At 44.6% G+C, this 22,126-nt stretch overlaps 1 protein-coding gene across 2 annotated transcripts; it reads left to right on the top strand.

Moving 5' to 3' along the window:
• Positions 1–1,124: 1,124 nt before the first annotated feature.
• On the top strand, positions 1,125–20,601 carry RPN2 (ribophorin II). 2 transcript variants are annotated; one of them, XM_085078961.1, is made up of 18 exons: positions 1,125–1,266; positions 1,350–1,552; positions 3,495–3,590; positions 4,542–4,717; positions 5,560–5,635; positions 6,004–6,138; positions 8,192–8,368; positions 8,741–8,859; positions 9,211–9,316; positions 11,716–11,807; positions 11,941–12,055; positions 12,380–12,574; positions 13,088–13,174; positions 13,681–13,776; positions 14,892–14,967; positions 15,884–16,013; positions 17,681–17,765; positions 20,231–20,601. In XM_085078961.1, the coding sequence occupies exons 1-17, from the start codon at positions 1,185–1,187 to the stop codon at positions 17,730–17,732; spliced, it is 2,013 nt and encodes a 670-aa protein (XP_084935087.1). In that variant the 5' UTR covers positions 1,125–1,184; the 3' UTR covers positions 17,733–17,765; positions 20,231–20,601. The 2 variants fall into 2 exon arrangements, with proteins under 2 accessions (XP_084935087.1, XP_084935088.1); XM_085078962.1 differs by lacking the exon at positions 17,681–17,765.
• The last annotated feature ends 1,525 nt before the right edge of the window (positions 20,602–22,126 follow it).

Below are 22,126 nucleotides of genomic sequence, written 5' to 3'. Positions count from 1 at the left end.
AAGAAAAGACCGGTTGGAAAGTAAGACTCAGCATTGCATGGCCCATGGCATGGGATTGTTGTCCTCCACAATGGGCTCATTCCCCAGTGTGCAGCACCAATTCACACACCAAGGAGAGGTATTTTTATATTTTTTTTTAATTTGCACAAAGTAGGGAGCTGGGTGATAACCCACAAAAGGCTGGATCCCTGATCATCAAGACTTTACACTATCTATACATTTTGAAAAAGGAATTATCAATCATTGGTTGCAGACTACAGAACTTTTGGCATCCAACCTAAATCTCAACCGATTCAGCGCAGTAGCCAAGCGAACAAAGGTCACAATGCAACTGTTTAATGGTATCTGCACAATCACGTTGCATATCATATCAGACACTGATTAACAACCGAACACTGGGAAAGTTTGACTCAACCCCCCATTCAGATCTCGAGGGGCTCAAATCTCGAGGGGTTTGGTGTCAGTGTGACGCAGGAGGCATGGCACGGCATGGCACGGCACGGCATGGCACGGCATGGCACGGCGTCAGACAGCGTGACACGGGATGACACAGCACCCCACGGCGTGGCACGGCTCTCACGGCTACACACGTGAAAATACTGTGGCGTGGCGTGGCAAGGCACGGCTCGGCACGGCACGGCACGGCACGGCACGGCACGGCACGGCACGGCACGGCACGGCTCGGCACGGCACGGCACGGCACGGCACGGCACGGCACGGCACGGCACAACAGGACACGACACGGCACGGCACGGCACGGCACGGCACGGCACGGCACAACAGGACACGACACGGCACGGCACGGCACGGCACGGCACGGCACGGCACGGCACGGCACGGCACGGCACGGCACGGCACGGCACGGCACGGCACGGCACGGCACAAGCCACCACCGCTTTCCCGCCGCGGCCCCTTTAAGACTCCCTGGCCAATCAGCGCAGCCCACATCTTCTCCAGGGGCCGCCCCCGGGGCCCGCCGGGAGGACCGTACCACTCCCGCCACCCGGGGGACTCCCTTCTGCCCGTGGCCTGGCGACCCCGCTGCCGCCAGCTCCCTCGCCCCCCTCCTCACCCGCTCCGCTCACTTAGCTCTCGTTCATGGTTTCTGTGTTTTCTTAGCGGGCAGCAGTGCTGCTGAAGGACTCTTGCACAATGCGCCGTGCCTCTTACCCCCCCATGGCCTGATGGCGCGTGCCGGGGCGGGGCGGGGCGCGGGGCGGAAGCGGCGCCGTGGCGCGGGAGGGGGCGGCAACATGGCGGCGCCGGGTGAGCGCGGGGCGGCGGGGCTGGGGCCGGTGCCGGTGCCGTGGGCTGGGGAGACCCGGGGTAACGCGCTTGTCTCTCCGCAGGCACGCGGCTGCGTCTGGAGGCGGCGCTCAGCTTCCTGCTTCTCTTCGCCAGCGCCCAGGCCCTCGTGCCCAGCCATCGCCTCACTGCCCGCGACCTGGCGCGGCTGCGGGCGGTGCTGGAGCGGCCCTTCAGCGACGTGCGGGCCGCTTACTACTCCATCGTGGGGCTCGGCAGCCTCGGCGTGCGGGTGGCGGACGAAAAGGTGAGCAGGGGAGGGCCCGGCTGCCTTTTCTGTGCTGAGGGGCTGCTGCACAGCAGCGAAAGACTAACTGTAAATATAATATTGATTTATATAGAGAGGTCTGCTTCGACAGGGCCGTGTGCGTTATATCCTTATAAGTACTGGAGTATCACTGGTAATTACCGGCTCTCGTGTGTTATTTGGATAAATTGCAGCTTTGTCCGGGCAGTAGGGTGTCCCTGGCTCACTTACACTCACTGCCTGTAAATGGTAGCTTCAGGGCTCACTCCTCCGTGCCCCGTTATGATGCCACCCTGGATATCAATTTAATTTGTTCAACTGTCTTGTGAATAAGTCCCCTGTCTGTGGTACGTTTGCTGCACTGTACTGTTAAATAGAGTTCTCATTGGTTTGTTTCACTTCAAGTACTGAATTCAGTCAGGCCACAGCATTGTGTTACTTTTGTATGTAATTAATTATATAATTCTAAGGCTGGTGGTATCAGCATAATGCTTACTTTGCTGTGTCTCTAAGCATTTCTAGTTTAAATATTGCAGGTTGTCCTTGTAACAGCCTCCTCACACAGGCACAGCTGCTCACATGCATGTGGATGTTTACCTGTGCATGTGAACTGTAAACAGAAGTTTGTTCTTTCCTCATACCTTATCCAGTACAGGGGTTCTAAACCATTTGGTCTTGGTTTCTCTTTGGGTGGTGCACATAAGCTTTTAACTCGGAGGTTCCTGAAGATGTGGTTCATCTCCATGCACTCCTTGCTGTGGCCAGTTACTGGTCATCTGTGGGCTACACTGGGAATTGTTGCTTTCCTTTGTGTCACTGTGGTTGGATTTTTTATTCATTCTTTAGTTTTGGCAACGATAGCACAGCTTTTGCTTCTGCAGGTGAACTGTAGTTATTTATTACTCAAGGTTTGTAATGAGACTTTTTCTGCATGGTGCACCTTTTCACAGGGTGGGACTATTTTAAAGGTAGAGATAATAAAAATAATAGCTAGATACGACACTTGAATATATGTCATGGAATGACCCACCCACAAGATGTTTGTGTGCACTGATCAGCTCCCCTCTCGATTATCTCCTCAAAGTTGAACAGTCCCAGCTCCCTCACCCTTCCCTCCTGAGAGATGCCTCAGTCTCTCATCATCTTCTCAGCCCTCCTGTAGCTTCTTGTCTGTCTTGCACTGGGGAGCCCAGCACTGAACACAGCACTCCAGGTGTGCCTCAGCAGGGCTGAGCAGAGGGGCAGGATCATGTCCTGACCTGCTGGCAATGCTTTTCCCAATGCACCCCAGGGTACCACTGGCCTTCTTGGCCGCCAGGACACTTTGCTGTCTCATGGAAGCTTGTTGTCCACCAGGACCCCCAGGTCCTTCTCCAGAGAGGTGGTCATCTCCTGGAAGGCTACCCCATTGGTCAGGCATGATTTCCACTTGGTGAATCCATGTTGGCTACCACTTATCACCTTCTTTTCCTCCATGTATTTCGAGATGACAGCCAGGATGAGCTGTTCTGACACCTTTCCAGGGCTGGAGGTGAGGCTGACTGGCCTGTAGTTCCCTGGGTCCTCCTCCTTGCCCTCTTTGAAGGCTGGAGTGACATTGGCTTTTCTCCAGTCCTCAGGCACCTCTCCTGTTTTCCATGAGCTTCATCCAGAGATGATGGAGAGTGGCTTGGCAATAACATCTGCCAGCTCCCACAGCACTTGTGGCTGCATCCCATCAGGGCCTATGGATTTGTGGCTGTTGGGTTTTACTAAGTGATCTCTAACCTGATTCTCTCAATCAAGGGAAAGTCTAGGAATATTCCCAGATAATGCAATCCTGTCCTGTGCTTGGCAGAGTAGGATCTGGGGGGTATAAAAATGCACAGTGTTCATGAAATTGTCATAGAGTATCATTTAAATCTCCTCTCAGTCGTTTAAGTTAACTTCTGTTTCTCCACAGGCTGCATGCAAGTTCATCAAATCTCATGTGGACTCCAGCAGTGTTGAATCCCTCTTTTATGCTGCCCAGGCCATCCAGGCCCTGTCAGGCTGTGAGGTGAGTGTGGAGCTCTGAGTTCTGCAGACAGATATTACCAAGAAAATACCTGCCTTGATATTTTTCTTGGGTTTGTTTTATGCATAACTTTTACTTTCTTTTAGTGGATTGTTCTCTTGTGGCTAGCACAGGTTTTTCCCCAGAGAAATTTTCTTGTGTTTTATAAATAAAGATAAAGTTTGGATGTTGTTGGAACAGTGTCCCAGAACTTGGGCAGTGCAGGCCTGGCCAATCAGGCCTGGGGGAAGGCTTCTGACTGACCAATCTGGGTGACTTTTGAGAACTCTATATATGTGATGAAATCAAAACAATAAAGGTCATTCCTTCTTGCCACTGAGAACTGGTGCCTTCATTACTCTGCTAGCTGCTCAACAGCGACATTCTCTGTTGTGCCTTAGGTAAAAAAATCTTTGGGTGTGCTCTACACAAGGCAAATATAAATGTACAACACATGTATTTGGTCCAGAGTAATTCTGAGGGAATGTTTTTTAATTAAACACTGGTGGCTAAGAAAAAAGGCAGCACATTTTATTAGAATTCTCAGGACTGTGTCAGTTAGAAACTCTTTGGGTGGATGACACACTGTTTGGATGTTGGAACACTGCTGGATGCAGATGCAGAGTACCCTTGCTGAACTGAGGTGAGTTATCCAAGCCCTGTTTGTCATCAGTAGCCCTGGCTGCTACACAGTGATATGATGCCCAGTGAACAGCAGGAGCAGGTTACCAGGATAAATCTGAATCATGGATTATCCTGACTGATTGATGGTCAACAGCAAAACTTAGAGATTTAATTAATGAAACAAAAAGGTAATGAATGACAAAGGGATTTTTCCCAAAAGTTTATGGTAGTTCACCTGTCAAGTGTGTTGCTCCAGGAAGGAATCAGTGCTGATTAGAAGGCCATGTTTTTTCAAGTGTGAATTGCTATGTTCCCTGTGTTCTTGCTCAGGTCACCATTTCAAATGAGACCAGGGAGCTGCTGCTGGCAGCTGTCAGTGAGGATTCCTCAGTCACCCAGATCTTCCACGCTGTTGGTGCCCTGAGTGGCTTTGGCCTTCCTTTGGCATCCCAGGAAGCTCTGAGTGCTCTCACTGCTCGTCTCAGCAAGGAAGAGAGTGTGCTGGCGTAAGTCTCGGGCAGAAAGGATTCATTTTTATCCACCAGGCAACTGGATTTTTAATTAAAGAGTATTTTAATGCTTTATGTTTGTAATATAGAGGTAGTAGAGTAGGTGCTGTGTTTTCATTTGATGTATTTGTCCAGTTCGTTATTGTTTCTCTGGTGGAATGAAATATATGTTTTTGTGGCTATTTTTGTATGATTTTGTAAATGAACTTACATATTCAGTCTAGTTCAAATATAATGGTCATTAAAGGGATAGTATCCCAAAAAAAAGCTTCCTCTTAAAAGCAACAAATTTTTTGCTTAATACCCAACCATGATTCTGTGTCATTTATGGTTGTAGCAGACTTGATGCTCTTTCTCAACCCTGTTGTTTGTAGTTTGAGGTGTCTGCACTGTGAACTGGAAAATATGTGCCAGGAAGCTGAAGGAATCTTGGCATTTATCACCAAAGAATTTAGTTTCACTGCGAAACAAGAGAACATGATGTCCCTTAAAAGCTGAGGAAGAGAGGGAGACTTTAAAACTTGCTTTGTTGACTAAAAAAAATGGATTCCTGGAAGCCTCAGTAGCAAGTCTGGGATCTGTGCTCTGCAGGGATCAGTTTGTTCTCTGCCTTTGAGTCTGAGTTTCTTGCAGCGCTGATGCAGCTAAAGCGACATTCTGTAATGAATGCTAAGTTCACACTAAATCACTTCAGATTCATTCTCTTGAGTGAACTGAAGGCAGGAACAGCTGTTTTACACTTCATCCAGAATAGAAAATTCAGTAGCTTTGATTTAAATGATGTTTGACTCTTAAGGAAGGAATAGTCATGCATTTGTTTGGTTTTGTTCTTGTTTAAGAACCATCCAGGCTTTGGAGACGGCATCTCACCTGTCCCAGCAGGCAGATCTAAGTGGCATTGTTGAGGAGATTGAGGTAGGAACACACTGTGCTCTCTAATTATTCAGAAATTTGCTAGATCTCTTTAGAACTATAAGATGTATTAATGTGAAAAACAAAATGAAGAACCAGCCTGGCTAATTGCCTGCATTATGTGGTTTGGCTTTCAAGAAGATAATTCCTTGGACTTTTATCTGTTTCACAGGGGACTGAAACATTGAAAATCCTGACATTTACATATAATTAAATCCACTAAAGGCTGGAGGTTTCTCTTTCTTCCTGTTTCTAAATAACTATTACAAAATATATCATTGATCCCATACAGATAATCCTTGATTACTGAAGAGCTAACTTCTGTGAATCTACTGGAATACAATATAAATTTTAGTAACTCTTTCTGTCAGGATCTTGTCGCTCGTTTGGATGACCTGGGTGGAGTTTACCTGCAATTTGAAGAAGGAATTGAGACTACTGCCCTGTTTGTTGCTGCTGCCTATAAGCTGTCAGACCATGTGGGTACAGAGCCAGCAATAAAGGAGGTCTGTACCTGTCTTTTCATCCATTGCACATTCCAGCTCCCAAAAAGGATCTGCTCAGTCCCTGTGAAAGAGCCTGGTGTAACTGGGTAGAATTTCTACTGGAAGAAGTATTGAGCACACTCAATGAAAAGGGACATTGTGGAGGGAATGCTAAGAAACAGAATCTAAGAGGAAATTCCAACTTAAAGATCACAGGCTGGATTTGTTGGTTTTTTTTTCCTTTTCCAGGAACGAAATTGCAAGTGAGGCTTAGTTTTTGTTTATTGAGACAAGGTGTTGAAAAAAACTGCTTGTTTCAGCGTTTGCTTTGATATTTGGCACTTGTGTAGCACTTTCCAGCATTTCAAAGTGTTTTGCAAATGTTATTTATCTGTGAGAAAATGCCGGGACCCTAATTTGGGGTGCCCAAAAGAGAGACAACATCACCATGTGCCTGCAGGAATCCAGATGCAAGAACTTGTTGTCTAAGATGAAACACTGTTGGAAATTTCTTTTGATCTTGGTTAAGCTAGAAATCATTACTATCCAAGCTACTACCCAAGCTATCCACTTGATTTTTTTTTTTCCACAAGTTAATGGAGTTAGATGCATTTTGGAGTGAGAGTGGCAGCTCCCTAAAGCATGAGCCAAAGTGGCAGGGTTAAGAATGAAGCCAGTGTAAGACATCTGAGTTCAGTCCTGGCTCTTTTCCACACTGCTGCCAAACAGACTAATGCAAAGTAATTTTGATGTCATTTTTGAGGTGCTGATTCTGCCACGCACAATTCAGACTGTCAGCATTCAAATGATGCTTAAAAAAAAGACCAATTAAAGAAAATTGTTTAGTGTTATTTCAGAATTGCGCTGTCAGAAGTGCTGCTGTTGGGGCTTAAGGCTTTATCTCTGGTGAATGGTGAGAGTGCCTTTGGAATGCCACCAAACTGTCTTTAAAAAATAACATGTAGTATTTGCAGAAATAACTCCCTTTTTCTTTTTCCTCCAAAACTTCAATGAGAGTGTCAGTTACTGATTAGGGTCTGGAGCAGTGCCATGCCCTCCACAGACATGAAAAACACAGCAGGATTTACACTATGCAGGAGCTTTGTAGCATTTGCCTGGATGCTTTCTCTAGTTGTGATGTTGTTTGCTCACTGGTACAAACAGGAGGGTGAAAAATTTGAGATGCAGTGGATTTCATTTAGAGGTGTTCTTTGTAGTCGCTAAGTTGTATCCCTATTGTTTTGTTTGGGATTGTCTTTGATTGTATTCATTCTTATTAGAATTTAGCCCTAAATTCCTTGCTTGGATCAAAGTACAGGTAGCCAATTCCTCTGTTTTCCAGACTAGCAGGGAGGGATGGAAGGAGTTGAATAGTGAGGGGTAATGAATAATCTGCAGAGGGTGATGTGGATGCCCTTCCAAGTCAGACTGCAAAACCACCTGGGGGGATGCAGTCCCACTCTTGCTTTGGAAAGAACAAATTAGCTTTGGCACATCCCAAAGCCAGAGCTGGCTCTGTGCTCCTGGTGGTACTGCTTTAAAGCTAATCCTCTTAGCTTGAGGACACTGCTGAACCTGAGGGGATAAGCCTGCATGGGCCTAGACTGGCCCCTTCCAGAGCCATTGGGATGTTTTTCTCCATGGCCCTCCCAGCCTGGCAGGTAGCCAGGGCATCAAGCCTGGTCCTGCTCCACTGTATGAAGACAATTGTGCAGCTCTTGCAGCCAAGTTGTCCTTTTGCAGCCACATGCAGTCTGGGTAGCTAAGCTGACAACATCTTCCACTCCAAAACACATCATTTGCAGAGGTGGATCCAAATTCTGGTTTTCCAAATTCTTAGCACAGTTCCAACCATTGTGGTTGGAACCTCCCAGCCAAGAATAAGAATGCACATGTGAAATTCCAAAGGTAAATCATGTTGGGTTGCCTCATAACTTGAACTACTTTTAAAGCAAATGGAAAATTAAACAGTCTTTTATGAATGATGTTTTCATTAATAACAATATACAGAGCCAGTTTGTAATGTTGCGGTAAGCTGCTGGTGCTTATATGTGATTGGCTTTTCCTCTTTCAGGATCAAGTTATCCAGTTGATGAATGCAATTTTTAGCAAGAAAAACTTTGAGACACTCTCAGAGGCTTTCAGCGTTGCTCGTGCTGCAGGTTCCTTATCCCAGAACCGCTTCCACTTGCCTGTCATCGTTGTCCCTGATGGACCTGCGGCTGTGTCCCATCATCAGCCTGTACTCAGGGTAAGGCCTCAGCCCCAAATCTTGGCTCAGGCTGTGGTATTGTAGCTCTGGGCTGACTGAAGGTGTAAGGTGATGTCTTTGATTTTTAGCTCTGTGGCTCAGGTTCCTGTAGATCTGGGATTTTAGTGCTTTTGTGAGGTGATTCTTAGGAGCCTTGGCTTAACCAGGGCTTACCAGACACTGCCTCAAGAAGGCATGGTGTGGAAGTGAGCCCTTCACCTTCCCTATTGTGTTAGAAAGGACAACGAGATCTGGGAAGCTGAGCAGGGGAGAACTCTGGGTGTGTAACACAGAGGGGTACTGAGTTGTCTGTGCTACTGCATTCCTTCTGGGGTAACAAGTTTCACAGAAATGCTGGTTTTTCTCTCATAGCTGCAAGTGACCAATGTTATGTCCCAGCAACTGACTCAAGTTTCTGTAAAACTTGATCAAGCCAAGTCTGTGTCTAGCAAAGCCACTGTCCTTCAACAGCTACCATTTACACTCTCTGGGTAAGAAAATAAGAATATTTTTATAGTAAGGCAAACAGGTGTTACTTAAACAATGTTGGACTTAATTTCTATAAGTGTTTTCCACCAGAGAAATGTTTCCATGATAGAAAACCCAAAATGCTGTGGTTGTGTTTTGTTGGTGACAAGTGACTGAGCATATTTGGTGGTGATTTCTGTTGCTTTTTCTTTTGACTGGTAGTGGGAAATTCCACTGTTTTTTTTTACTTTTGTCAGCTTTGAAGAATTCTTTTCCTGCTGCATTTAGCTATGCTGGTTTTGTGCTGTGTTTGTTTACCTGTTCAATGTAGCATATTTGGAGGCTTCGTAACACCTTGGGGTTTTCTATTGCAGAGATTTCTTTGAGCTGAACTTCATGAATGTGAAACCTGCAAGTGGATATTATGATTTCTCCATCAGTGTAGATGGAGATAAGCGATTTATTGCTAACAAAGTGGAGGTGGGTGTGCTCTTTGATGTATTTTAATTCTGTGCCTGTTCACTGAAACAGCTTCTTTGTTTCATGCTTGTGAAGGATGTTGCCAGTTGTATGGAATTTTTATCACATGTTTTTCTTTAATGCATTGGATTTTGACTCAGGATTATGGCCAGTAACCATATTATTATATGATCAAAAGGAATTTGTGTAAGTTTCAAACCTGATTTATCACTTAGATGCTGATGTGACAACATATGAACAAAGGGTAACAGTGGAAGTGTTTATATGGCAGCCCTAAGTCGATATACAAAAACGATTACCAAGTGTTAGTTCTTCAGAGCATTCCAGAGTTGAGCCTGTAAATCTCAAGGCTTGGCTATCAGTTGTCTGGGGTTTGCCTGATGTGTGGAAGCTGAGCATTTGTTGTTGTCTGTTTGAATAAGCTCTAGTGCCCTAGAAAAGCATCAAGGAGTCTTTTGGCATCTCCGAACCATGTATATGGTGAAGATTTTGTAGTGGAGAAGCAGTGACCAAAGCAAATGAAGTCTTCCTTTCATGCATACACAGTCGTTTTTTGGTGGCAAAAGCTGTTAGACTGTACCTTTCTGAAGAACAGTTTCATATAAACATTTGGAGTTTTCCTTTCCTCAAGTTTGTTACAGTGAGAAGAATGTGACCTCTGTGACTGTTCATGTGGTCACCCCAGTGTCAACAGCTGAGAATGCTCTTCTCCAAAGAGGTCTCTTCCCAGGGTTAATTTTTGCCCTTAATCGCCTATTTAAGGAAACAATTAGCATTTCAAGTCTCCCAACATATTTAGCTTGGAGTGGAGGAAGACACTTACAACTGCTGACCTTTACTCTGAGGATCAAATGGACTCTGTCAGTGGGGCAGTAATGGCACTCAGGGGTGTCAGAAGGGGCTGGATTGTCCTGCTTAAGCTGGGGCTGGCACAGGGAGGCACCGGCAGGAATGTATTAGCGCTGGCAGCTTTGTGGGAACCGCTGCTAATAAGACACATTGTTACGGGGGAGGACTGCTGGGGAGCTGCTTTTTTCCTTACTGTTATTAGCATTAATTGTCCTTAATGCACCATCGTTTTGACAGTAATGAGCTAAACCAGTGGGTTATTACTCAGGCAGAGACTACATTTCCTGGCATTAAAATATTTGAGAGATGTTTGTGTACCGTGCAGTTGGAGGGGCTGTGTGCACCAGCTCTGAGTTGCCTTCACACAACTTTTTTTAAATTAATATTTCATTAGTCCATCTTTCTTTACTCCTGCCTTGGAACGAATTAAGGCTTTGCTAAAGTTAGCCTGAATCATCTGCATGTTAATGGATCCATTTTCAGGGGTAGCCTCTCTTTTAAATTACACTTTTTGTTGTAAAGGAGCTGCCAAGATGATTCTGTTTGAAGTCTGACCTGAATAGTTTAGTTAATGTTTTTACATATTTTTCCCACAGGTTCCCTGTGAATTATTTTTCAGGCTGAGGGTGTGGGGCTGGTTCACATGAGCAAACCTGTAATAACAAATTGTAGTATAAGATGAAAAATATCTTGGCAATGAAACTTTCATTCTCTAGGGGAGCATTTGTAAGCTGTGAGAACAAATGTGCTAATTAAAAACTACAGACTGCAGTAACTGCTTATGTTTGAGAGAAGAATTGAAATCAGTCAAACCCACTCGGCTCAGTGCCTGGATAGGCTGTGGTTTGGGGCTGGGGAAAGGGCAGGAAATAATTTCTCCATTTGGGGTTTATACAGCACTTAGCACAGAGGAGTGTGATAAATGGCAGGGCCTTATTGGCTGCCTTGCTTTAAGTGATAAATGCTGTGACTCTGAAGGAAAGCTTGCTGGACAAAGTGCAGGTCTGCAGGAATGCTTTGGCATTTGCCTGCTGGTAATAAAATCAACAGAAACCTGTTGGGCTTTAGGAGCCACCAGGGGCAGAACTGGTTGCTGTCTGGAGACCTCTCATCTCCAATTGCTGTCCAGAAAGCAGAAGGACACATGCATAGGCAGTGTTAAGTTGTATCATATGTGATGTAATATTTAACAGCTGGTTTCTGCTAGTTCAAAAGGAAAACTAGTTGCATCTGGGTAGTTGGACTGTTTCATTAAAAACAGCTCTCTCAAGGGCAGCTAATTCTAGCATGCCTGAGAAGTTGGTGTAAGCAGAGCTGGCTGCTTGTGCAGGGAGGAAGGGGATGGCTTAGGGTTAGTGACTGGTGCAGGAGCTTTTCCAGAAGGTGAATTGCTGTAGATCCTTCTGGTCAGGTTAGACTCTGACTTGAGTTTAGCTGTAAGACCGTCTTGGGGGAAGAGGGACAGAAGAGCTAAAGCATCTGCAGTGAACTTGACCATAATTGGTGTATGTAGACTGCTCTGAGGAATTTTCTGTTGTGTTTTGTTGCAGCTGAAAGTAAAAGTTTCCACAGAAGTGGGGATTACTAACGTAGATCTTTCTACTGTGGATAAAGATCAGAGCATTGCGCCAAAAACAACCAGGTAAAACAACATGGGGTGTGTGATCCTTTAGGAGCAAGCCTGACTCTAGATTAGAGTCTTGGTTTCTCTGAGCACCAGGCCTTCTCTTGGAAGATCACCTCAGTTCTGTGTGGTTTTTTTTTTTCCCTCCTAGGGTAGCTTACCCAGCCAAAGCCAAGGGCTCATTCACTGCTGACAGCCATCAGAACTTTGCTTTATCCTTCCAGCTGATAGATGTGAACAGTGGAGCTGAACTCATCCCTCACCAGGTTAGGACAATTTTTGTCACTGCTGTGTCACCAAGATGTTCCATCATGAAGCATCTGATGTGACAACTGCTCTTGAAAAGATTTGATAGGTTTTGAGCAGCCTTATGTTTCTGACATGTACTGTGAAGATCACTGATCTCAGTAGATGGGAGATTCAGTACATCTGTTTGTTAAATGAAACCTCTCCTGGCTCTGGTATTGTGTTGTATTAAACTCCACAAAGTGAGTGCACATAGCCTGCACTGTTAAAGCACACTTCTGATTGTTTAAAGTAGATTGTTGGCTGAAAAAGTCCTTGAATGTTACAATCTATCTTCCTTTCAGACTTTTGTCCGACTTCACAACCAAAAGACTGGCCAGGAGGTGGTGTTTGTTGCTGAACCAGACAGCAAGAATGTGTACAAATTTGAATTGGATACCTCTGAAAGAAAGACTGAATTTGACTCTGCCTCTGGGACCTACACTCTTTACTTGATCATTGGAGATGCCACTCTGGAAAATCCAATCCTGTGGAATGTGGTATGTAGCTGGAAGTGGGGTGATGTGGTTTTGACATTACTGACAGTCTAACAGGAGAGCATGGTAAAAGCTTGGAAGCAAAAAGCTCAAATGTTTTGTTCTTTGTAGTGAAGCAGAATCCTTTTGGCCATTTATGGGCTCTGAGGTTTGTGTTCATTGCAAGTTTTAAGTAAACTTCAAAGCAAGACAGAAATGAACATTTCATCATGTGGTGGTGCAGAAACTTCAGAACATTTATGGGTTTGACTGCAATTTCACAGAAAGCTCTCAAGGTTTAACCTCTCCATTCTTTCTCTGATGGAAATAAGCCCAATTCTTAATGATGGGTGAATGGCATTACTGCTTCTGTTTAGGAGAGGCTGCCTCTTTAAAAATCTGGTGGCTTTTTTTCAGTTTCCTTTTAAAATCATGTAAATCATAAATTGGCAAATAAGGAAATAGAGCACAGTAATGGAATAGGTTTTATTAATATATTTAGATCTAAATGCATGAAGCTGCGTGCTTTCATTTCAGGCTGATGTTGTGATCACATTCCCAGAAGAGGATGCACCATCCACAGTCCAGTCCAAGAACCTCTTTGTACCCAAACCTGAAATCCAGGTACAGTCAAAATTGGAGATGAGTCCCTAGTATTATTTGTTCTCATCGTAATTTATTTGTAAGTAATCTCGTTAAAGGAAGACCAGAGTTACTGCTTAATGGAGAGAAATTTGTTGCAGTTCTCTGGTGTATGAATAAATAAGTTGTGTGTTCTACCTGTGAGAGAGCAGCTGGTGTCAGTGAGAGGACTCAAACATGAAAATGTGACCAAGTAAGCACCAAGTAAGCACAAGAAAGGTCTCTTGTTTCATTCCAGCCATTTGGGCTGGTGTCAAGCTAATAAGTGTTTCTGTGAGAGCAAGGAAGAGTTAACTGTGCAAGAAATCAAATATGCAGAGACTGGAATAGACACTGCTTTAAAGAGTCAGTCTTTGCCTTAAGATGAATGGCTCTCATCCAGAAGAATCTCTGAGAACAGCACCAGGGCTGCAGCTGGTCATCTGGGAAGCAGAGAAGCTGCTCTGTTGGAACACTCCTGCTCATGAGTTGGTTTTGTTTGTTTGCAGCACCTCTTCAGGGAACCTGAGAAGAGGCCTCCCACAGTGGTTTCCAACACTTTCACGGCGCTAGTTCTCTCCCCACTGCTTTTGCTGCTCATCCTGGTGAGTGAACTGGGTCACAGAAGAGCAACACTTTTTCCCATCCGGTCCAGAGTCACTTACGAGGTTGGACAGCTCAACTTCTTGCTAAAACTCTTGATTAATCATGACTGGCTCAGCAGTGCCAAATATCAGTGCAGAGCATTGGTCTGGTTTGGTTTTTTGAGGTTATAGTCAAAGCATAATAACACTGCTGCCAAGCTGAAGTAGGTGGATGAGTTTCTTCAGTGTGCTTCAGCTGGGGATGGTGAGTAACAGTGGGCAGATTGAGTTATAACAACATTAGACTTCCACAGAAAAAAAGCAGTTATCCTGCCCACATGTAATAAATCCATCACAAAATCTGCATTACTTAATTCTATCAGATTTAATCCCCATTTATGGACATTTGAGTGTCTGTAGTTGAAACATCCACTACTACTCACTCTATTGTCAGGTCAGTGCTTTGAACTTCATGCAGTACAAAATCTCATTGAGGCAAGTTAAATTATTCCTTATTTGGAAGATGAAACTGATCCCAAGAGCAATTTCCCATTAGCCAGTCTCACTGAAAGCTGGCATTCAGGCAGTCATGTCCTCTGGTCTGTGGAGCTCACAATGTACAAGTTGATGACACTAATGAAAAAACTCATTGCTGCTGCTCCTGTTTCCCACCCTTCATGCCTTTATCTTTTGTAGTCAAAAATTAAAAATTATTATTATGACCAAACATCTTGTATCTGTAGGTGGTCTTTGAGTCCAAAATGAGAGCCTAACCTTTTTTTTTTTTTTTTTTTTTGTATTTTTAATGGAAATTAATTCAACTGGATAGAAATAGTGTCTTTTTTCACTATTTAGATTTGGAGCAGTATTCTCTCTTCAGTTTAGGATATTTGAAGAACTGCATTAGGGCAGTTAAAAGTTGCAGGAGAAATTTTCACTAAAGGAGCTTGACAATGCTGCCTTTAGCAAAATTACTACTTTCTCCTCTTGCACTAGTAAACAAGTGCTTCTGTAGAGAATACACTGGATTCACTGAAGATCTTAAAGCAAACAGGCTTGAAAGATGTCGAAGCTTAAAATAAAAGCTTGTGTTTACAAGGCTGTTGTAACTCTGGTTTTGTTTCTTTTGCTTTTAGTGGATCAAGATAGGTGCCAACATCTCCAACTTCAGCTTTGCTCCCAGCACCATCGTGTTTCACATGGGACATGCTGGTAAGTGTCAGAGGCTTTCTGCTGTTTGACCTCCTCACCTGGTAGTTACAGATGAGAGCCTGTGGTTAATGGGCCCGTGGTCTATTAACTCTAATGACATAACAGCATAACATTTGTTCTCTTGTTTCCATCTGCCTTCCTGCTTTTCATAATTGTTAATATGGTGATAAACCTGTTTTGGCCATCAGCTTATAACAGCCGTCATTATCCGGGCCCCTCTCTCACACCATTTATCTATACTTAATAGAACTTCTTATTTCCAGAGGTCACACTTTCTTTATTGGATGTTTATCCTCAGAGGGCAGGGAGGTTTTGTGGGGATTGAAATCTGCAGGATCTGTTAACAGGGAAAGGCTACATCTTTTCTTTAAAGCTCTTGCCATGAAATCACTTCTGGTTCTTTGGCTGAACCAAATTTTTTCATCAGTTTTATTGTGCCCTTGGTCACACAGTTATTTACTGTCTTGGTAGAATTTCAAAAACATAGCAGGCTGGGAGAACATTGGATCTATTGATTTCCAAACGTCACTGTGTTTCTCAGTCCAAGTCAGTTTCCTTGGAAGCTTTATAAAGCTGTAAGCCCTTACAGATGTGTGAGGTTAATATCCCCTACTGAAATCCAGAGTATCCTCCTCTTTTTAATCGCCCTTAATGTCTATAATATGTCCAATAATACTGCCCCAGGAGGGTTGGTTGCAAGCTGTCAGTGTCACATTTTCTCTCCAGAATGGAGACCCAAATGCCTTCATTCCCTGGCAATAGTGTATGGTCTTTAGATCTGCCATTCAGAGCTTCAGAGATGAGATAGAAACCAAATGCTTAGGCCTGGCAGTAGAGTTGTTCTGAGTATAACAAATGGCTGGTCTTCAAAATGAAGTTTCATCCATGGGTTCTGTCTTTTTTTTTTTTTCCCCAGCAATGTTGGGACTCATGTATGTATACTGGACTCAGCTCAACATGTTCCAGACTCTGAAGTACTTGGCCATTTTGGGTGGCATCACATTCCTGGCAGGCAACAGGATGCTGGCTCAGAAAGCTGTGAAGCGGTAAGGGGAGACACAGCTTTAATATCTTTGGGGAGGACATCACAGGATGCTGCTGTGTGTCAGTGAACACTGCTTCGAGCTTTTGGACCTTGTGTGTGAGGCTGAGCTGCTTGGCCCTGCTTCCCTGCCTCTTTCTTGAGCTGAGCAGGGCAGTGAGGGGCTGTCCCCAGGGTGAAGCTCCTGCAGAGAGAAGTGGCCATGTGGCATGTGCTGAAGCAAGCTCTTAGAAGAATAATGTTAGATTATGAAAGCCATTGTAAATTCAGGAGAGGCCCAACAACTCTTTGGGAGTTGTGCTTGTGATAAAGGTTTTAAGAGGAGGAAGATAAGGCAGGAGTATTACTGCTGTGTTCGTCTAGCTAAGGGGAGATTGTAGAGGAAAGGGAAGCAGCTGCTTATCAGCTGTGCAGCACCAGACAAGAGGCAGCAAACGCAAGCAAACCCAGGGAAAATTCTCCTAGATATTAGGGATGCAGCATTCATTTCTGTACTGGCATTGGGCTCATTCTGCCCACATGCAGTGTCTCGTGACTGCCCTGGCATGGGCAGCCAGCAGTTTTCTGACCCAAACTTCCAGTGCAGTGCGTTGATTTGAGGTGACACCATTCCTTGTCCTTCATTTCTGCCACACACAGTTTCCATGTGAGACTTAAGCTTTAGCCCTTTGGCACTAATGTAGCATTTGACTTTGAAGATGATCTTGCTGACCTGCTTTGCCATCAGACCTGTGTTTTCCTTACTTTTCCTTTTTTGAGCCGCTGGGAGCTTATCCCTGCATACCTATCTGCATAGATAGCCCTGGGTTCTTACTTTTTTGATTGCATGCTATTAAAACCAGGACAAGAGCTGTAAAAGAAAAAATAAGAGTATAGTTTTCAGGTGGGTTGCATTGATTTGTTTTCTTTAAAACATCTTTGCTTTTGTGGCTGTGTCAGGGAGGATGATTAATGTAATTAACCATTTCCATACTGTCCTCCTAGCTTTCTCAGCCTTGCTCTCAGATGTCCAGCCCTCTCTGCTGTGGCACTTTATCTTGTTAGTGTAACTTCCTACGTGAATTTTGTTGCCCCTGGGGCTATGTTACATCATTTAATAATGTTTCCTTGTTCACTTAAAGAGTAATGAGAAATTGTTACTAAGTGCAGATTGCCTAGGAGACAGATTGGGGGGAAAATAATACAATGAAGCAAATTTCTAAGTGTCTTGGCTCAACCAGGGCTTCTGTTAGCACATAAATGCAGGTGGTTGGTTCCTGCTTCAAACCACTGCAGGGGGTGTCCATGAGCTTTTTCACTGTAAATGACACGACGCTGCAACTACAATGGTAAATTTGAAAGTAAAACTTCTCTCTGAGGCTAAAGTTAAACCCTTTGTACATGACTTTAAAGTTCAAAAAGACATCTTCTTGTGAAGGCGCTGTCTGCCTGTCTCAGATGCTGAAGTGCAGTGACAATTAAGCAGATTGCACTTTGAGGCAAAGCTGTGGAGGCAAACAGCAGGCATGGGAAGGGAAGAGGGCTGTCTGTATAAACCATCTTGTTAACAAAAGTTACCAGAAGGCCTGGTTTTGCTTTGTGCATTTCTGTCACTGGGTCTGGCTCCTGGAACAGGGCTGCTTTCTTCCTTCCTGTCTTCTCTGAACCTTTCTCCCTCTCTCCTTTTGGCAGGATCGCTGCAGAGCAGAGCAGTAGGTTGGCAAAGTATAGAACGCTGCGGTAAAAGGGGGTTTGCTAGTGACCAGCTCTTCAGGAAGTAAGGGCCTTTTTGGATTTTGCCTTTCCCTGGGCATGCTGCCTGTTTCATTTCACCTCATCACTCACTTGTTTTACAAAAAAATGTGTGAGCTGAAGCTGCTTCCCCTACCATTGCTTATTGAGCTTTAAATCAGTCCTTGGGTGCCCCTGCAGCTGGGTTGGCATATTAGCAGTACATGTTCTCTGAGAGTAAATTGCTTTTGTGTGATTTCCTTAATTGTCTGAAGTCTATGTGGTGATATGTGCACATGTAAATATTCTGTTGTGGGCACCAAGCAACTCTCAGGTGATGAAATAAACCTAGTTTAAACAATATTATTGCTCCTATAAATAAATTATTAGTAATGTCATGGAGGAGACCATGATGAAAGTGGCTGATACTGGGGCTGTTCCCATTCTGCTGCTGGTACTCTCTATCCCCACCTGCAGTGTTGTGGCTATTCAGCTGCCAGGCACTCTGCCTGCTGAATTACATCCTCGTTTGGATGAGCTCTGTGCAGCAGAGCCAGGTCAGCAGCACCTCTCTTAGCTGACAACATGACCCAGTCCCAGGTTCACCCTCCCATTAGACTGAACTGGTCATGATGGCTCAGGCAGCAGCAGCTCCCAGCCCCCTCCATTCCATACAGTCATTTGTTAGGTTTCCATTGCCATTTCCCAGCAGAAAGCCCTTCATTTCCTTTCATTCCAAGAGGTAAGGTCCCAGTTTGCTCTCTGCACAGTGGTGTAAGAGGCAGGACTGCCCAGTTCTGAATGTGTGTGCACAGAGGGGCTTCATTCCTCTTTCAGTGCACTGGTTTGTTGTGGGGAAGAGGGAGAGCATATGGGATGGGTCCTGTGATGAGACAAATCACTGTTCAATGTGCTGCACAGGTACATCTCCTGAGCATCTGCTTCCTCTCACATCCATGGTCAGTGCTCCAGGCACATGGGAGCTAAATGGAGCCCAGGTTTTGTGGTGCAAATCAAACCCAGCACTGGGAGGCTGTGCCACACAAATAGTGTGCACTGTGGTGAGAGCTTCTGTCTGCAGGTCAGGGTGTGTGCAGGATGGGTTCATGGAAATTACCTGTGGAGAATTTTGTATCATGTCCCTCAGAAAAACAGCTTGTTACTGTCTCTTCTCTCCCTGGAGTGTTTTGAGGTATTTGAGCACAGAAAAAGCTACAAGAAGTTACTGGAAAGGAACTGGAAATGGCTGTCACTTGTCCTTGTAGATGACTGCTGTGTTTGCTGTTCAGGTTTCTGAATGCTTCTCTTTAACATCACTTTGGGCCAGTGGTTTGCAGCTTTTTAGTGGCCTCTTACAAAGTGCCTCATGAGTGTGTTCTCCACAGCCTGCATGTTTTCCTGTTTCTCAGCCTGGTATTTTAACTCCTTCATTCCTTATGGGCTGTAAGTAATCCTAGAGGATCATGGAATCACAAACTGGTTTGGGTTGGAAGGGACCTTACGCTCATGTAGTTCCAATCCCTCTGCCATGAGCAGGGACACTTCCACTAAAGCAGGTTGCTTAGGGCCATATCCACCCTGGCCTTTAACAAATTCCAGAGATGAAGCATCAACAACCTCTCTGGGTAACCTGTGCCAATGCCTCACCACCGTCTGAATAAAAAATTTCATCCTAACATCTAATCTAAACCTGCCCTCTTCCAGTTTAAAACCACTGCCCTGTCTGCATGTGTAAAACATCCCTCTCACTCATTTTTATGAGCCCACTTCAAGTCCTGCATGGCCACAGTGAGGCTTCCTGGGGCCTTCTCTTCTCCAGGCTGAGCATCCTCAACTCCCTCAGCGTTCCCTCAGAGGAGAGGGGCTCCAACCCTCAGAGCATCTCTGTGCCCTTAAGATCTTGCAAATAACTTAATATTCACAAAGCCTGAGTTAGATTTTGCTGCCATGTGCAGTCACAAGGATTTTTCCTCGTTGCTGAGTTTTCCTGTGCTGCAGCTATGTCGGCTAAGGTTGTATTGCTACCAACTCCTATGGCAGGACTGTCAGGTGCTCAGCCTCCATGGCCATGCCTGTCTGGCATCATGGAAAGCAAAAGGACCCCAAAAAGCTGGGTCTGTTGTGCTAAAATTAGGCTACTTGATCTTCTTGGGGAGTTGAAGATCATTGTGTTTACATGGACAAATGATTCCCAGCAGATGGATCAGCCCTGTTAAGGTATTTGCAGGCTTTGCATTCAGCCTGGGGTTTTTTGTTCAATTTTGTAATTTAACAGGCATATTCATTCCTTTTGCACCAGAAATTAATCTTTGTTTTGTCTGACTATTTCCATCCTCTTTGAATTCCATCCCCCATTCCAGAGCAGTACTGATTTTATCACTCAAGCTGCTTTTGGGAAGCTTGTCCAGTGAGCTTCCTTTCACAGAGAATGAAGTGTCTGGGGATGCCTGTTCTGTGCAAGGAAGTGCTTTGCTGACTGGAAGAGTTAATTCTTTTGATCTTTCTTTCCAGGACACACTAGTACCAGAAGAATGGAAGAAATGTGGAAAAACAAAGCAAATGCCTTCAGAACAGAAGCAAATAAATAACTGAATGGCCAGAAGAAGGAAGGCAAAAGATGATTCTTTTTTTATATATTAAGTCAAAAGGGTGCCAGTTAAACTTTTTTTAAAATCTTTATTTTCATCATTGTGTTCATGCTACTGGAGTGCTTTTCATATGAATCTGGAAAATCCTTTCTTTCTTGGATCCTCCCCCCTTCTCCCAGGACATTTGAGTTTCCTTTCGAGAAAAAAGAAAAAGAAAATACAAATCTGCTTTTCCCCAGATGCCCTTTCCTCCTCCTAAAGATTTGTGAATAAAGAGGAAAGAATGGTCCTGAATGTTGTGTTTGGGCTGTCTCAGAGGCGGTGATTGGAAGCTGGGCTCACATGAGAATGAAAATAGCTTTTTCTAGTGGGTAATTTTGTGTGTGAGTCATTGCTGAGTGTGAAGCTTCCTGTTCTTTCATGTCCTTTCCCAGGGGGCTGTGTTTATTGGGGGGGATTTCCCTCCTGCCTGTCCCTTGGGTGAGGCTGTGGCTGTGTTTCTGTGCTCAGGGCTCTTATCTCCATCCAGGCTGTGCTGAGCTGCTCTGGGCCCTCAGAGTCAGGCCCTTGTAGGGAGCCAGCTGTGGTGCTGGTGTGCCTGGCTGTGTCTGACCTGGCAGGTTTGGGGGTCCTGTGAGGGCTTCACTTTCTGTCCAGCCTCTGGAACTAACCTTCTCATTACAAATACGAGTTTGATGGAGGCTGTTGCCACTGGTCTTCTATGAAACCAAAAGCCAGGACTCTGCTGGTTACCATGTGGCCACATTTGAGTTACTCAAGCTCTAATTTCCCACCTAATTACTCCCTTCAGGACCACCAAGCAGTGCTGAGGCAGAAGGCTTGGGCATTATTGAAGGACTGACAGACAGTGATAACCAAAGACCAAAATCTGCTCCTGATGAGCAACTTCCATGTGGGAAACTTAACAGTTGCTCCCTCCTCTGCATCCATGTGTTGGCTCCTATTCATCCCACGTCAAGAGTAGTTGCTTTAAAGGCCTTTTGGCAAAGGAACCTTATCAAATGTCTTCTGGAAATCCAGGAAAATTACATCAGCAAGCAAGCATGTGGGTAAAGGGTGTGGAGCCGAATCCTCCGAAGCATTTCATGTGTGTGAGACGTGACCCCACTTATTAAATCCACCTTGTGTCTCCCCCATGCTGTTGCTCACACTTAGCTCACTGTTCCTGTTCTTTGTAGCAGTTCCCACCTGCATTAACGTTAGGATGGACCCACAGAGGTTTAATGAACTCCTTTGACCTCCTCTGCACTCCTTCAAACACCAGATCTTGGGCTGCATTCAAGTCTCCTGGGACTAAATGAGTTTTAGACTAGAAATAACTAAGCTACCATTCATAGTAATTCACCCTGGAATATTTTTTTTTTTCAATTCATATTTGGTTACTGCTCACTTAGCAGCTTTGTTTAATAGCTAATTCTTTCTGCTGATGTTTCATGCCAGGACAGAACTTTCCCTGTGCCTGTAGAGCTGCAGCATGTTATCCAAGGAGAGCACAGATGCAAAAGGAAAACCATGGAGTGTCCCTGTGATGTATCTTCTCCAAGCTGTGCATGTTGCTATTGATTTTTGTACCACCTTGGGTAGGCATTAGGAAAGATTTTTATTTGGGGCTTTTATTCCTCAGGTATTTTCTGATTTGTCTTATTTGTTTTTATATTTAATCTTGCAGAGTTTGAGCATTTGTTTCCTCATTTTGATGCAAACTGAACTTCTAAAGGAGTCTCTTTTATTCCAAATAGCTGCTCCAAATTTAATTCCATTTAATCACACAGACTTAATCACCCAAACACTTTGCAAA

Source organism: Lichenostomus cassidix, chromosome 20, assembly GCF_008360975.1.
Source record: "Lichenostomus cassidix isolate B80296 chromosome 20, HeHo_3.0, whole genome shotgun sequence".
In the NCBI taxonomy this organism is placed as follows: domain Eukaryota; kingdom Metazoa; phylum Chordata; class Aves; order Passeriformes; family Meliphagidae; genus Lichenostomus; species Lichenostomus cassidix.
Note: the sequence above shows the minus strand (reverse complement) of the source record. Positions and strands in the feature narration are given on the sequence as shown.